Here is a 16,094-nt window from a genome sequence, read left to right on the forward strand (position 1 = left end):
ATCATTGGGGTTGGAAGAGACCTCCAAGATCACCTGGTCCTAGCATCGCCCTGCTACCAGTGTCACCACTAACCCATGTCCCCAAGCACCACGTCCAGCCTCCTTGAGCACCCCCATGGACGGTGACCCCACCACCTCCCTGGGCAACCTGTCCCAGTGCCTGACGGCTCTTTCTGACAGAAATGTCTCCTCATTTCCAGCCTGAACCCCCCTGGCACAACTTGGGGCCATTCCCTCTGGTTCTGTGTGTGGTTATGTGTACGGAGAGCCCGAACCCAGCTCCCCACAGCTTCCCCTCTAGTAGCAGCGAGCTCAGCCCTGAGGAGGCGCTAAAATGGCCGCGGGGGGGGGGCTGTGCGTGGGGAGCGGGCGGCCACGGGAGGCAGCACAACTTCTGGCAGCCCTCCCCGGGTGCCTGCAGTGCGCATCACGCTGTGCTCTGAGGGGCAAGAAAATAAAACGAGACAGTCCCAGACCAGCCTTTATTGCACAGCAAAGCTCCCCCCCTCCCACCGCCCGCCCACCCGCCGCCATGACAGGCCGCCAGGGGGCGCGCGCCCGCCGCCGCTGTTGCCAGGAGACACCGCCCTGCCCCCCGTCACGTGACGCCGCTCCCCCGTCACGTGGGAAGGGGCGGGCGGGCGGCGGCGGGAGGCGGTGGCGGGGCCTGGCGGAAGCGGCGTCGCGCGAGGCCGGAAGCGACGTAGGCGGCGCGGGGCTTCCGGTGGTGGCGGCGGCGGCGGTGACGGCGGAGGAGCAAAGATGTCGATCGAGATCGAGTCCTCAGAGTGCGTGAGGCCGGGGCGGGGCGGTCCTGAGGGGGCTCTGAGGGGGTTTTGGGGGGCCCTGAGGGGGCTCTGAGGGCGCCTGGAGGGTCCTGAGGGGGTCCTGAAGGGGTCCTAAGGGGCTCTGAGGAGATCCTCGCGGCCATGAGGGAGTCCTGGGGGGTCGTGAGGGGGCTCTGAAGGGGTCCTGGGGGGGCTCCGAGGGGGTCCTGAGGAAGCTCTGAGGGGATTTTGGGGGGGCTCTGAGGGGTCCTGGGAGGCTCTGAGGGGGTCTGATAGCATCCTGAGTGGGTTCTGAGAGGCCCTGAAGGGATCCTGGGGGGGCTCTGAAGGGGTCCTGGGGGAGCTCGGGGGGGCCCTGAGGGGGTCCTGGTGGGGTGAGGGGGCTCTGAGGGGATCCTGGGGGGCCATGAGGGAGGTCCTGGGTGGGCGGACTCTGAGGATGTCCTGGGGGGTTGTGAGGGGGCTCTGAGGGCTCTTGGAGGGTCATGAGGGGCTCCTAAGGGGCTCTGAGGGGATCCTGGGGGGAGTCCTGGGGAGGCTATGAAGGGGCCCGGGGGAGGCTGGGGGGGCTCTGAGGGGGACCTGAGGGGGCTCTGAGAGGGTCCCAGGGGGTCCCGAGGGGGTTCTGGGGGGGTTCTGGGGGAGTGTGGGGTCAGGGGTACAGCCCTGGAGGTGCGGGAGTCCCTTTGCCGATCCTCCCCTTTGACGCTGTGTGTTTTCCCTGCAGTGTGATCCGCCTGATCATGCAGTACCTGAAGGAGAACAGCCTGCACCGCGCCCTCGCCACGCTGCAGGAGGAGACCACTGTGTCGCTCAACACCGTGGACAGCATCGAGAGCTTCGTGGCCGACATCAACAGCGGGCACTGGGACACGGTGCTGCAGGCCATACAGTCGCTGAAGCTGCCCGACAAGACCCTCATTGACCTCTACGAGCAGGTGAGGCAGAGCAGGGATGGCAACAGGGCCCTGTGGAGGCGCGCTGTGCTGTCCTGAGCTCACCCCATGCTTGTCGCCCTGCTGCAGGTCGTGCTGGAGCTGATCGAGCTGCGGGAGCTGGGTGCTGCCCGCTCCCTGCTGAGGCAGACGGATCCCATGATCATGCTGAAGCAGACACAGCCAGAGCGGTACATCCACCTGGAAAACCTTCTGGCCAGGTCTTACTTTGATCCCCGTGAGGTAGGCTGTGTGCTTCTGACACCGTGCTGTCTTGTGTGACTTCCTAGCCTTGCTCCAGGTTATTAAGGCTGTACAGCATCTTTTCCTTCTGGGAGCAAGAACAGGCAGCTTCACAGTTCTAGGTGTCTTAAAAAGTGCCTGGGAAATAATGGGTAATTCCTGGCCACAAGGCAACAGAACAGTAATTTTGAAGTATATTGAAGGTGGGATTTTAGGGAGTTGCTCCTCTGTCCTGCCACAGGACGATGTTGTGCTCATCATTTGACATCTACCTCGCTTTTCCTGTCTTATGTGTGCAGAAGAACATGTTTACTTTGTTTACAAAGCTGCTGTTTTATAATAGGAATGGTAAGGATTTATCTGATTATGAAGAACTGAAATTCTTAATGAAAGCATATCAGGAATGTCTGAAGGGTTGAAGATAGAGATGGGCTGTTTTGAAGGGCCTAGTAGAAAATTAATCCAGAAGGGGATTCAGATAAGAGCAGTTTAAAATTTTTATGGAAAACATATTTACTGCAATATTTTGAAGTACGTTTTTTTGAAAACTTTTTGAAGAGGATAAGATTTTTTGAAGAGAATTTACTTCATAAAGGTAACTTCTCCCTAGGCATACCCAGATGGAAGCAGCAAAGAAAAGCGGAGAGCTGCTATTGCACAAGCTTTAGCTGGAGAAGTCAGCGTGGTACCTCCGTCTCGTCTTATGGCATTGTTGGGGCAGGTAATTCTTGGAAAATTCTTCAGTCCTGACTGAAGGTAGCTGTTTTCTAAAGGGCTTGTATAAGACTCTGTCTTTTGAACAAAGTTCATCTATGTATTACAAGAAGGCTTCGGGGCCAATTTTAATTTATGAAGTTCTAGGCAAATAAACAATAGGTCAGGCAGTTCAAATGAACAAAAGATCAAACTTGTCACACTATTCATGTACTGTATCCTGCGTACTGATGATCTGAGCAGGGTGGGTGTGAAGTCATTCACACCTTCAAAAACACTTGGGGATAGCATTCTCTTCTGTTTGTGGTCATGACTTGGGAAGCATAATCTTGATAAGACTTGTTTGCTCTGGTCTTGAGTAAATTCTAGCAGTGTAATTCCCTTAGACTATAATAAAATTAAAAGACTATAATAAAATAAAAGTAATTCCCTTAGACTATTCCCTTAGACAGGTGTAACAATTCCTGAGGGTACACTAAAATACTGCTGTATCACACTCATTGTAACAAAGTTTTGATAAAGAAGGTAGATATTAACTGATAAACTGATCAAGTATTGCTTTCAACTCCTGAAAAGGCGCTGAAGTGGCAACAGCATCAGGGCCTGCTTCCTCCTGGTATGACAATTGACTTGTTCAGAGGCAAAGCAGCTGTGAAAGATGTAGAAGAAGAGAAGTTCCCCACACAGCTGAGCAGGCATATTAAGGTGATGTTTTATTTGGTTTGTGTATTTATTACCAGTGTTTCTTCTTTCCTGTGCTTTACTTTGGAAGCTAAAAGTAAATGCTCTGAATTCTCTATTAAGTAATATCTCTTCCTTTCTTCCCCTCTCCCCTTCTTCTCCATGCTTTGCCTCATCAGGAGTCTTTCCTTGAGAGCCTGAAATGAGGTCCCTTAACAGTACTGGGTGCTTGTAATACTTGTGGATGTGATTAATTTGACTCCACAGTTCAGAATCATTCACCCTTAAGAAGTGATTTCCTTAGTCCTCTTCTTTGTTTCTGGAGGGAAATACCTTCCAGAAGTGTCTTAAGCTAATATGCTTGCACAAAATGTCAGTAAATGACTGAAGATAAGATCATGAACTCTACCATGCCTACTAATGGATTCAGTATCTTCTTTTTAAGGATTTTGCCATGCAAATTTCAGAAGAGAAAGAAAAGTGTGCTGTAAGGACACTGTTGTCCTGCAGCACTTAGTATGGAATAGGCAGTTTCCTCCTGTGAGGGTTTTCAGCTTCACCACGCAGTTCTGTGCAGTGAGGAATTTCAGTTCACTGCAGTGTCTCTACTAGTTCTCACAGTGAACAGAAGGTACTGTTTTTCAGAAGTTGTTCAGTGGCAGCTTGCTAACGCTTTATTAGAACTTGCTTTCTTTTCCAGCACTGGTATTCGACTTCTGTAGTGAGCAAAAACATATTTTTATACTTGGTTGTTGTGCTCACACATGTTCCTTTTTCCACAAAAGTGGAAAAGCAAAGTATAAAAAACAAAGTACCAAACAAACATTCTCCATGAAAGCTTCATTAGAGAAACATCATTCCAAGTGAAGCAACTTGTACTACTTTGGAAGTCTCCAAAACCTGCCAAGGATACATATGCAATGATATACACATTGAGAACAGGGAAGGTGTTTGTTAACATTCACAGTTCACTGAGGAAGAACAAGACAACCGGCCCTGCTTCTTCTGCAAGCAAGAAGTGTTTGGCTTAAGCTCAAGAGATATTACCAGATCAAAATGAATGCTTTTTTTAAATTTTTTATTCGTGTAAGTAGGTACTGACAGGTTGTTTTTTTTTGTACCTTAATATTAAATACGTGAATGTGTATCTCTAAAGAAACCTTTTTTTTATTGTTGTTGCTGAAATGAGGCTACAGTTTTGTTTCAACTTGAATAGCTTACTTTAATTTAGGTTTCTTGCTAAGCTAAATTTCTATTCTTCTGTAAAACAGTTTGGGCAGAAGTCGCATGTGGAGTGTGCTCGGTTTTCACCAGACGGTCAGTATCTGGTCACTGGCTCTGTGGATGGTTTCATTGAAGTATGGAACTTCACCACTGGAAAGATCAGGAAGGTAAGTTGCTTCTTATGCTAAATGGGTAGTGGCCAGGGTACATGGATTTATTCTTTCTGGTTAGTCTGCATGTTTGTTTTCATTTCCCAGGGACTGAAGGATGTCTTCCTGGTGATTTGAGTGTTGGTCTGGAATCGTGATACATGCTTAATTCTCTGTTCTGTCATAAACTTCCGTCTGCAATAACACCTTCACCACCACCACCCCCCTCTTTCCGTGTCGTTGCCTATAAAGCCACGACAACAGCACTTCCCTATTTTTATAAGACTGTGAGATCTGCTTGATGATAGGCTGTAAAATATAGCTGAAGTTAAAACTGCTAGTACCTTGGCCTAAAATTAAATTAATTTTCATGTAATTCACTGTTTTGACTGGTGTGTTTTCTGCTTTCGTTTAGGATCTGAAATACCAGGCGCAAGATAATTTTATGATGATGGATGATGCAGTGTTGTGCATGTGCTTCAGCAGAGACACAGAAATGCTAGCAACCGGAGCACAAGACGGAAAGATCAAGGTAGTATCTTTTTGTAGAACCCTGTGTGGGAAGGGCTGGTGACCAGAAAGAGTCATTTAACATTGCAATAGTGTTTCTGTTGTACATGGTAACAAAGTAAGTTTAGCATGGCCCTGAAACAGATACATAGTGAGGTCTGATGTGTCAGATCTCATAACAAAGTAACCACCTCTATTTTATTTGCTGTTTCTTTTTCAGGTGTGGAAAATCCAGAGTGGTCAGTGCCTGAGGAGGTTTGAACGAGCACACAGTAAAGGTGTTACGTGCCTCAGTTTTTCTAAAGACAGCAGCCAAATTCTTAGTGCTTCTTTTGATCAGACAATCAGGTAAACTGAGAGGTGTCACATATTGTTTAGGAGAAAAGAAAAGAGTGTTCACATTAGGGAGTTAAACTTTGATCTGGAGCTTGATCCTTTTGCGTTGTTTTACTACTAATAGGAGAGCTTATTGCTGAGAGTTGGAGAGGAACGGTTTGAAAGTTTGATCTTTCTTTAACTTGTTTTATCATAGAATCATAGAGTGAATCATCGAATGGCTTGGGTTGGAAGCGACCTCAAAGATCATCTAGTTCCAGCCCCCCTGCTATAGCCAGGGACACCACCCACTAGATCAGGTTGCTCAGGGCCTCATCCAACCTGGTCATGAAGGCTTTTTTCCTGCTTCAGGGGCAGAGTATTTCATCTGCCCTGTTGGTGTTGAAATTGGCCTTGAATGTTTCCTTCTGGGAGGTTCCTAGGCTAAGAAACTATTGTATCAACCTCCAGATACAACAGTTTTTGTAGTAAGCTTAGAGTAAGAAAGATCCAAGGATAATAGCATGATAATGTTATTTTTTGAAACAACCTAAATGGCCTAATCACAAACACTCATTAGCTCCAAAAGAAGTGAAAATAGTTGGTTCCATCCAGATTATTTTTCTTCACTCAGCAGTACAATGGGCTCTTTTTTTCTGCTGCTTAAAGAAATCCTCTGAGAGCACCTTTAAGTCTTTTGCTGCATCTTCTCTGCTTCCCCTCATAGTTGCTGAAGAGAGTAAAATTTCCCAAAGTGGTGGGAATACTTGGGAATCTCAACTGGCAATACTCTTGGCTCTCCTTTGGTCTGTGAATGAGGGCGTTTGTCTCTCCATGAGGTGCACGTGCATGAGGGAAGATACGGCTCATTCCAGTGCAGTCAGGGACAGTAATTTTTGCTGCTCTCTGTCTCAGTCGCGCAATACCAGTCCTCATCCTAAAAGGGTTCTTGTCCCAGATTACTGCCCGAATCCGTATTATTCTTAAGTATCCTCAAGTTCAGGCCCTTAGATCCATCCCCCTTATCTCTTTTGGATCCAGAGGCCTCCTTTTGGAATGGGAACAAGAGGAAGGAGGACCCAAATGACCAGGCTGATGGACCCTGAGAGCTACAAGGGCAGGAGTTGGAATTTGTATCTGGAAGAGCCAGTACAGCCTTTCTGGTGCTTTTGCTTTCTCGCCAAAAGCACATGATGCACAAGTAAAGGCTGACCCTGATCAACCTGGAAAACAGAAGGCTGAGGGGTGCCTAGCTGTCTTATCTAGAACTAGTCATACATGTAGATAAGGTGATGCCAGGCTTTTCTCAGAAGTGCACAGTTCTTAAAAAGGGTGAACAGCAGAAAAGGAAATTCAGATATATAAGGAAACACTTTTTTTTTTTTTTTTTTTTTTTTGAGAAAAACTACTGCTTGGACGATGTGGAGAGAGCTGGGTAAGATTGGGCGGGATCTCAACCCTTATTGAGACCTGATTGGACTTGGAAGTTGACATCGCTTTGAGGAGAGCATTGGAATATATTTTTCCCAGGGTTCCTTCCAACCTAAGTTGTCTTGTGATTCTCAGATGTGTACAGCAGTCTTGGAATCCCTGTTACAGGAGAGTCACGTGGCCAGATGGTTTATATGTTTGTGATCACAAGGTAGTAAAACTTATCTCAGTGATGAAAAAGAGCTATAGAGACAGAATCATTTCACTCCCCAAAAGTACTTCCCATTTATCCATGTTGTCTCTGCAGCTCCTGTGTTGGGCATGGGAGATTTTCCTTTCTTGTCCAAACCATAGAGCAGATCTGCTCCTGCACCTATCTGGGGTCTTCTGTGCTGTTCTTGTTGCTGAGTAGAATTTGGCCACTGCTGGGTAGATTTTGTTGGCAACAAAACTCTTTTGTTTATGCACAGCCACTTCGTTTCTGTTGACAGAACTGATCCAAGCTGCTTTCTGTGTCAGTTATTTTCCTTCTTTGGAATTATTCTGAGTTATACTTGATAATATTTTGTTTTCACATCTTTTGTCTATATGGAGGACAGCTGTCAGATGCCCCTTCTGTGATATGGCCGAGCCTTCTGGCCCCTGGACTCTCCAGCCTGTCTGTTTCTTTTTATAGCAGGGGCCCTGCACTGGGCATGGTACTCTAGAGGTGGCCTCAGCTCTGCCAGATAGGAAGGAGCCTTAATCTGTAGGCTGTGGCTCTCCTGATGAATCCTGGTATGTGGATGGGTCTCCCTACTGCCACAGCATGCTGATGGCTCTCAGTTTGTTCTTCACAAGGAGTGCCAGGTCTCTTTCTGAAGACTTCCTTGCCATCCAGTCAGTCCTTAGTCGATTCTGAAGCCTGAGATTGTTCTGCATTTTGCATTAATCAATTTTCAGCATCGGGAGGTTTTTCTTAGCCCAGCTGTCCAGCTTGTCAAGGTTTCCAGTCTCCTCATCTGTGTCTCTCAATCCTGAATTACAGGATATAAGACTTATAATATGAATTAGATTGATTCAGTGTTTGACAATTCTATACATACAACATGTAATTTAATGAGATTATGTAACTTTTAATAGATTTAGCCTCTTGCCTGTGCTGTAAACCGTAATGGTACTGCTGTAGATGGAAGAAAGGTACTGTTACAGATCTGGAAGCAACTTGACAACGAACAGGCACAACAAAACAACGAGAAACATTAATCTGTTTAAATCCTAGTATAGATGAACTATAGCATAAGCATTTTAATCAAGATTATGTAAGGATGGATGTTGAATCAATGCCAGCAAGCTTCAAACAAAATTAGGAATTTTATTGCCAATTATTCAAACTTCTGCTTGAAAACTCTATTTCCGTAAGCAGTGGGTATTGTAATTTAGGGGTTAAATAGATTGGCAATATCAATTTCTCATAAATAACTAAGCACATACATCATGCATTTGCACAGCAGAAAAGGTAAGAGGCAATGGGAACAGGTTGCAAAAGAGAAAATTCTGCTTGGGTATAAGGGAAGATGCTTTTCACTGAAAAATAGTGAGTTTCACACAGTCCTGGGGTAGATCCCAGAGAAAACCTGCATCTGTGGAGATTTTCTTAACTGGCCAAGGCCTTGCTCAAGGCCCAGAGCAAACTGACCTCGCTTAAAGGTCAGCTTGGCTTTGAGGAGTCTGAGTGAGAGACCTGCGGAGGTCAGTTCCAAACTTAAATCGTTTTGTAACTTTCATTTTGTCAGCATCGTAATTTCTCATTCGTGCTCCTGTCGTCTAGTATGTGTAGGATATATTAAGAGTCCTTGAAGCTGAAAGTTGATGGCATTTCTCTAAGCTTTTTACAGAAACACATACTGCCTTTGATGAAAGGGGATTGTAGTAAAGAATTATGGTTTGGAGATTTAGCACTTCCTATTGTTGCCTGTTAGCTCAGATTTAAAATACAGTGAAGCCAAGGGGTGTTTCAGACTACTTCAGCTGCTCACTCAGTTGTGACCTCTCTTGTGTGACAGGATTCATGGTTTAAAATCCGGCAAAACTCTAAAGGAATTCCGTGGTCACTCCTCTTTTGTCAATGAAGCTACCTTTACGCAGGATGGTCACTATATTATCAGTGCATCCTCTGATGGCACAGTGAAGGTAAGATAGTGCTTATCTTTTGTAAGTAACGCATTCAAACTCTGCACGTTCTATCTGGTGTGTTAACAACTACTGCAGACCTCATAGTTGTTCTGTTTGTTTGTTTGTTTTTGCTTAATGTATCTTACTGCTTGTGCTCTTTGCTGTAGCTTGCTGTAAGTGAGAACTGATGGTGGTTCATAGTCCCCTCAGAGACTGCTGCAGAGCTCCTTTCTGCTGTATATATGAAAGGACAACATAAGTGCATAGTAACCTGCTGGTTACTGCTTTGATCTAGAAAAAGAATGGTCTGTGACACCTCTTTTCCTAGAATGTGGAAATTTGCCTGTCTGAAATAATGGCATTTTCTACCTTACTCTGTTGGACACCTGCTTATTTCTTGGTGCTTAGGAGTCCTTTGGAGTATAAAGGAGTGTTAATGAAACTGATTGTAGGAGTGAAAGGTTTGGCTTCTAGTCTCCGCAAAGACCATAACTATGCTGTGTAATAGGTAAGAGTAGTAAAATATTGTTCTGTACACTGCCCTAACAACACCAACAAAAATATGTGTGTATAAATAGAAAAAGCTACATTATGGAGTGTTTGAGGGTAAGTAAAGGTAAATGGTTTATAGACGGGGGAAAGGGGAGTGTGATAGATCTTGTTCATATTAAATGGGGTGTTGCTGCAAACTTGCACTCCTTGCCAGACTGCTCCTAATAATGGGAATAGTATAAGAAGGTGAGTCTCCCATTTTGGTTGTACTAGTACGTAAACTGCAAAAATATTCCACAGGTGGTGAGTTAATGCTTCATTTTGTATGCTTCATTTCATTTTTAAATGTAGGCTACACATATATTTACAGATGCCAGATAAAACCATAAAGCAGGTGCAGGTGCGAACTCGCCCCTAAGGGCAAATACTTAATGAAAGGGCGCCAGGCTGAATTTGGGTAGTGGAAATTCACTTTCAGGTCAGTCATACTGCAGTTGTTCATGGTATCCACATGGTGTTCAGAATGGATCTGGTAATTTTCCTTTTAGTTTTTTACAATAAGCTTCTATTCATATTTCACTTCGGGAGTTCTTAAAAGATTATCTGAATCCTATACCATGAGTTATTCCCGAAACCAGTCAATTTTGTTTACTGTTTTTTATAAAGCTAATTTTGTTCCTTGTTCTAGGTTTGGAATGTGAAGACAACAGAGTGCTCAAACACCTTCAAGTCTCTCGGCAGCACTGCTGGGACAGACATTACTGTGAACAGTGTCATTCTGCTGCCTAAAAACCCAGAACACTTTGTGGTTTGCAACAGATCGAATACCGTCGTTATTATGAACATGCAGGGTCAAGTATGTGATCGTACTGTCCTTTCAAGTCTCTCTGTCATTTTAAGAATGTCAGAAACCTAGTTAATAATCTAGTTAATTAGCTAGCCTGGGCTTAAACTTGATTTCTCCAGTTCGCTGTCATGGCAATTTCTCTGCACACAGTTTCATAGAATATCTTGTGTTGCAGAGAGTAAGTATAGATATGGAGAGATCCTGTTTTCTAAACAGGCCTAGTACTGCCTAAATATTTTTTACTCTGAAGATGGTGATTATGTACACACCTAAATCCTGTGAAATGTGTTCTGGGGGATGTTCTGTTACAGATTGTAAGAAGTTTCAGCTCTGGTAAGAGAGAAGGTGGTGACTTTGTCTGCTGTGCACTTTCACCTCGTGGTGAATGGATCTACTGCGTTGGTGAAGATTTTGTGCTCTATTGCTTTAGCACAGTGACTGGCAAGCTGGAGAGAACTCTGACAGTAAGTTCTTAGCTGGAGCTGTTGCAGAGTTTTAAACAGAGGGATGATATTAATGCTTGTTTTTTGTTTTGTTTTGTTTTGTTTTGTTTTATGAGGTCTGTAAGGAGAAATTTTGTACCAATGTGGCTTTCATTTCCAGCAGCCCTGATTGGTAACAAACGTGTTCCTTTTATGTTCCAAAATGTGGAACACTTGGCTATGGAATGTTCTCAGACTTTTTATTAGAGCCATTTTAATCTTAGAAGTTACGAAAATATTTGTCACCAAGACAGGAATTCTTGGCTGAAACTATGACATGAACTTGAGCACATTTTAACCTAGGCTGCAGCTAGTGCAGAATTTGACCAAGCTGTCAGATTTCAAGGTGTCAGGCTTAAATTTGTCTTGGATTAAACTAAAGAGAGATGCCAGCTTCAATGTCTAAAGTGGGGAGTATTTCAATATAGTGGATTTCTGTTGGTGTAGGTTTAAAACTGTCTGTCTCCCCCAATAAAAAGTAACTGCTGTGTCACAAAAATTGGAACTTAATACTGTTGGGGTTATATTTCTGCTTCTGCTGTATGCACAAAGCATGTTAAGTCCCCTTCAAGTACTGAAGGGAAGATAATATTTGTCTTGCGTCACTGTGAAAGGAAAGTTATCCTGATGGTTCTTTCTGCTTTTTCTCTAGGTTCATGAAAAAGATGTCATTGGCATTGCTCATCACCCGCACCAGAACCTGATTGCCACCTACAGTGAGGACGGCCTCCTCAAGCTCTGGAAGCCATAGCTTGATTTGACTTTAAGCTATGAAGTATGCCTGTTGGTTGCAGGGTGTTGGTGTTTGTGCTTTTACAAGGTCGAAGTACATGGAGTGCGATAATGTGTTCAATTTTCAGTTCAGTTTTCCAGAAGGCATCATTTTTAATTCCTGGTCGAAAGTTAGCTAGGTTTATGCTAGGTGTAGCATCACTTAATTTCAAATACTTTTATTTTTACTAGAGTGGCCAACTCCTATGGGAGTGGCTGTTCTGTCTCCTGAAGCGTATACTCCTCTTGCGCCATTTATAAAAAGTGAATGAGATACAAACTGTACATACAACGGGCTACTGGCTTCATATAATATAGTCAGTTTTTGATGTTTTGAGTAAACGATGCGGGATAAGAAGACTCTTCTCCACAGCTGGAGTGAAGGCACAGTTTTTCGGGAATGCAAATGAAGCTACGCTTTCCTCAGTGGGAAGGCAGAAGCTTTTCTAGTCCAGTGTGTTTTGCTGTGTTTGATTTTTCATTATACTTTCTCCAGTTATTTGTATTAAGCATTGTCACACAGCTTTCTCAGAATGAAACACTTTTTTCTTCCCCATTTCCCAGGACTTCCCTCTCTAAGTCAGCCTAGCGTGGCAGTGAGAGGGGGGTAGGTTTTTGTTTCCAATTTTTTTGTTGTTTGTTTTCATCTGCTTCCAGGCTAAAAGGAATAAGATGGGCTCGCTTGCTACTAATGCATAATGTCTTCAAACCAGTTTTAACTGAAACAAGCCTCAGGGGATCAATGTTTTAAAACAGGGAAAAGCCTGTTTTGCACACACCGTGTTCTTAGTGCGATAATGTTGCACATTAATACCTTGACTTTCATCTTACCTTCCTCTCTTTTTCAAAGGGCATGGCGCACTCAGATGGGTCTAATTAATCATAACAGTGATGCCTAGGTTCCGCACTATGACAGGAAAGATTCTAGACTTTCAGTTTGGAACAGATGATGATTCTGTCTGAGATCCTGCCTAGGCCAAACTGTTGTGAATGATCACCAGAATCTTCTAAAATCCGACTGTAGTTTTTTCTAGGATGTAGCTAAAATGGAAGCTTTGTAATGATGGGACAAACACATGCATGTAGATTTGAGTCTGCCTCGCTTCTAGTTTTCATCTCTTGTAGAATGCTTTCTTTCAAACAGTAATAACATTTCTGTGACTCAATAAATTAGTTCCAGTTCCAGTAACCTCAGTCTTTTTCAGCTGGTGGGCTTGATCCTAGTGCGATTATTGGTCGTCAGCCAGTGACAAAACCCTTTTGGCACTGATCTGTGTATTTGACTGGTCTGTGCTCCTGTTGGTTTAAAGAAATGCGAGCAATTTTAGCATGATTTCTCCCAAAGCATTGTTTGTTCACTACAACTCTAGAATTCATTCTCTGTTATCCTCAATGTTTTAATTCCTAAATTGTTTTTTTACTTCCTTAGATACAGCAATAAAGTTATTTTTTAGATAGCAAGAAGTGATTATTTTTCCTGCCTGAAAATACACTGTTGTAGTGGAAGCTTCTGGCAATAAAACATATGACAAGCTCCATCTGACAGTTAACACTTTTGGTAAAGGAGAAGATCCTGACAAAATATTTTCAATATTACTTAACTTGTGATTCACTTCACTTTCAGGTTACACGGAAGTACTAATCCTCAATATAAATGATACCTTACCTTGTGTTTTTTAGAAGAAAAAAACTTGTATCAAATGTAACTGTCTGTCAGAATCCTGAATGTCTAAAGATTTTAAATACATTTTCTAGCTTTAGGACATGAGAGAGAAAATCTGGCATTTCTTATCCTTTTTATTTATGAGTTTTAGAGTTTATTGGCTCAACTCCCCAAGATGAAAGGGCTTTTGAAAGGGTAATAGTAAGACTTACCTCCTTGGCTGAAGCTGTAATTTGTAAAATTGCTGGCATATAACAAAAAAGTAAAATGATAATCTTGAAAATGCTCTTTTTTTTTTTTTTTTTCTCTAATGTCATCTAAGAAGGTATTTTATCTCTGGAGAATCAGACAGTTATTGTGCCATTTTACCTGAACAAGGCAACATTTAGTGCTTTAGTTAGCATTAAAGAAAAAGTGTTTGGTGTTCACCCGTGGGCCTTACTTTGTTTTTGAATCATTTTGCTTGGAGTTACCTAGCTCAGTGATGCACAGATGGGCGCAAAATGTTTGGCAGGAGTGTTTTGTGATCAAAGTCTCACAGGTCAGCTCAGATCTGGTAAATCATAGTGATTTAGTCTTCCTGACATGGGGATCAGTGGATTTCCTCCCTGCTTGGGTGGAAGCAGCCACCTTTTCCTACAGCAGGACTGGTGGAAGCAGCCACCCGTACTTACAGAATATATGGGGAAGAGCTACTGCTGTCTCAGCGAAAAATAAGCAAGCTTAGGTTCCTGCTCTGTTCTGCAAGTGTGTGTGTAACTTTTTTATTTAATACATTATTGGGGGTAATAGTTTGTTCAAGTGCCTTCACTTGTTAGGTGCAGTCCTGCTCTGGTACCATTCATTACCAGTATGCCATCCGCAAAGACAAACAAACAAAAAACCAACAGACCCTATTTTGACTTGTCAAGATTTAGAGACCAGCTGAGAACTGACAGTTTGATCATTTCTAATGAAAATTTTCTCATAAGGAAAAGGTCCTTTGTGAGTGTCTAATACAGCAACTAAATTCTCAAAGGGTTAGAAAGACTGAACGATCTCCAGAGGTGGCAGACTGTCGCTGCGAATCTAATTCTGTAAATTGCACAGGATTTTGAACTGTGAGCTTGGGTGAGGGGGGCTACCTGCGATTTGGGCAGCTTGGTAACACCTGTGTTCAGTCTGAGGTATGGAAGGAAAACACTTTGCAGAGACCTATGGGGAAGACTATGCTACAAGTCAGTTATAAATGATCAAGTGCTGCCTTTCTTCACTTCCTGCCTAGTGTCTGTGTGGCTTGTGGAGTCCTTTTTAGGCGGAGTTACCTCATCTCCAGTTCCTGTGGGTGATGTGGGCTTCAGGAGCTGTGCCCTGGATGGCAGTACGCAGCCCCGGTGACCTGGATCACGGCAGCTGATGGGGGACAGGCTGAGTCAAACTTTGAATGTCCAGGGGGACAGCCCAGCTTTTAGGGAAGCGTTCAAGGAGAAAAGTGGCTGTGTGCTCTATTTCTGGCGTAGAGTAGGAATCATTTGTGGGCATTCTTCAGCTACCTGTGGAGCAAGGTACAAGGAGCTGGCATTAAGGGAGCATAACAATGTTTTATTTATAGCGTGCTGTTCACACTGTGAGACTGGGAGCTTCATAATGCAAACAGTTTGAAGCCCTCTCCAGCTTCATTTTGTCAGCCTTTAAAATTGCTCCCAGTGTAGCAACAAATTCCTCTGATACCATCGGCTCTTTGTTGGGCATGAAATGTCTGGGAGCTGGCATGTGCTGTTGCGAACTTGTTAAGCTCTTCCCATCTTTCCAAAATGGGAGCTTTGTAAACAAAACAACAAAGAGCTCTTTCAGGCTTTATCCACAGAGTGGCTGTGGCTGGAAGGGCCCTTTGGAGGTCGTCTGGGCTGACCCCCTGCTTTTCTTCAGGCTGAACAGGTGCAGCTCTCTCAGCCTTTCCTAATACCACCTAATTCCTTGCCTGGTGCAGCCAGGGCACAGGCAGCTTTGTGGCAATGCCTGCTGCTCCTCACAGTTCCACGTCATCCGCAACCTTGCTGAGGGTATGCTGTGCCACTGATAGCCCTTTGTGGGGATAGGGGTTGGTCTGGTCCTGAGGATGAGTTCACACATCCCTGTGCAGTTCAGGCTTGGGACAGTTCTGTGGAAGCCTCTTGGCAGTGGCAGGATTAGGTTCTACTCCCCCCCTGACGAAGCAAAGGCTCCTGCTGGTTAGATGTAGGGGTAGAGCTCGAGTGCTAATGAGCTCGAGTGCAATTCACAAACACACCTCGCCTACGGAATCTGATTCCTGCTGAGACAGATGAAGGGAAAAAGTGTGGGCAAGACCCAGGTTGTCTGTTCTGTGTATGCCTGAAAGGGAGCTCTATCTGAGGCTCAAGGAACACTTCATAAGCTGTCCTTATAACAAAACCCACCTCTAAGTCAAGGTCAAGAGGTACTGCATAACCTGCTTCCAGAAATACAACACAGACTGTCCTCACAGCAGCCATTTTCTGGAGGAAAGAAACGTGACAATCCTTTCCCTGCTTTTGCTTCTAAGTAGGGCAGAAAACATGAGCTGTGTCCTAAGCCAGATGGTAAAACAAGACCATGCTAGAGGTTAAATCCAGACCTGTCTGCTCAGCATGTTCTGTGAAAGATGTGTTTTGCTAGGAATTTTCTGTGAATAGCTGCCTAAAAAGAGGGGTGTGGT

At 44.2% G+C, this 16,094-nt stretch overlaps 1 protein-coding gene across 1 annotated transcript; it reads left to right on the forward strand.

Moving 5' to 3' along the window:
- The first annotated feature begins 626 nt into the window (after positions 1 to 626).
- SMU1 (SMU1 DNA replication regulator and spliceosomal factor) lies at positions 627 to 13,682 on the forward strand. The gene is made up of 12 exons (XM_027446793.3): positions 627 to 788; positions 1,516 to 1,726; positions 1,814 to 1,966; positions 2,577 to 2,687; positions 3,257 to 3,385; positions 4,633 to 4,752; positions 5,150 to 5,266; positions 5,465 to 5,592; positions 9,036 to 9,162; positions 10,325 to 10,492; positions 10,795 to 10,947; positions 11,618 to 13,682. The coding sequence occupies exons 1-12, from the start codon at positions 763 to 765 to the stop codon at positions 11,714 to 11,716; spliced, it is 1,542 nt and encodes a 513-aa protein (XP_027302594.1). The 5' UTR covers positions 627 to 762; the 3' UTR covers positions 11,717 to 13,682.
- The last annotated feature ends 2,412 nt before the right edge of the window (positions 13,683 to 16,094 follow it).

Source organism: Anas platyrhynchos, chromosome Z, assembly GCF_047663525.1.
Source record: "Anas platyrhynchos isolate ZD024472 breed Pekin duck chromosome Z, IASCAAS_PekinDuck_T2T, whole genome shotgun sequence".
Classification (NCBI taxonomy): domain Eukaryota; kingdom Metazoa; phylum Chordata; class Aves; order Anseriformes; family Anatidae; genus Anas; species Anas platyrhynchos.

Bases quoted from the DNA above. Each gene is read 5' to 3' on its own strand.
- SMU1 (XM_027446793.3), top strand. From the start codon at position 763: ATGTCGATCGAGATCGAGTCCTCAGA. The intron at 789-1,515 runs GTGCGTGAGGCC...TTTTCCCTGCAG, and splicing joins ATCGAGATCGAGTCCTCAGA to TGTGATCCGCCTGATCATGC. The intron at 10,948-11,617 runs GTAAGTTCTTAG...CTTTTTCTCTAG, and splicing joins AGCTGGAGAGAACTCTGACA to GTTCATGAAAAAGATGTCAT.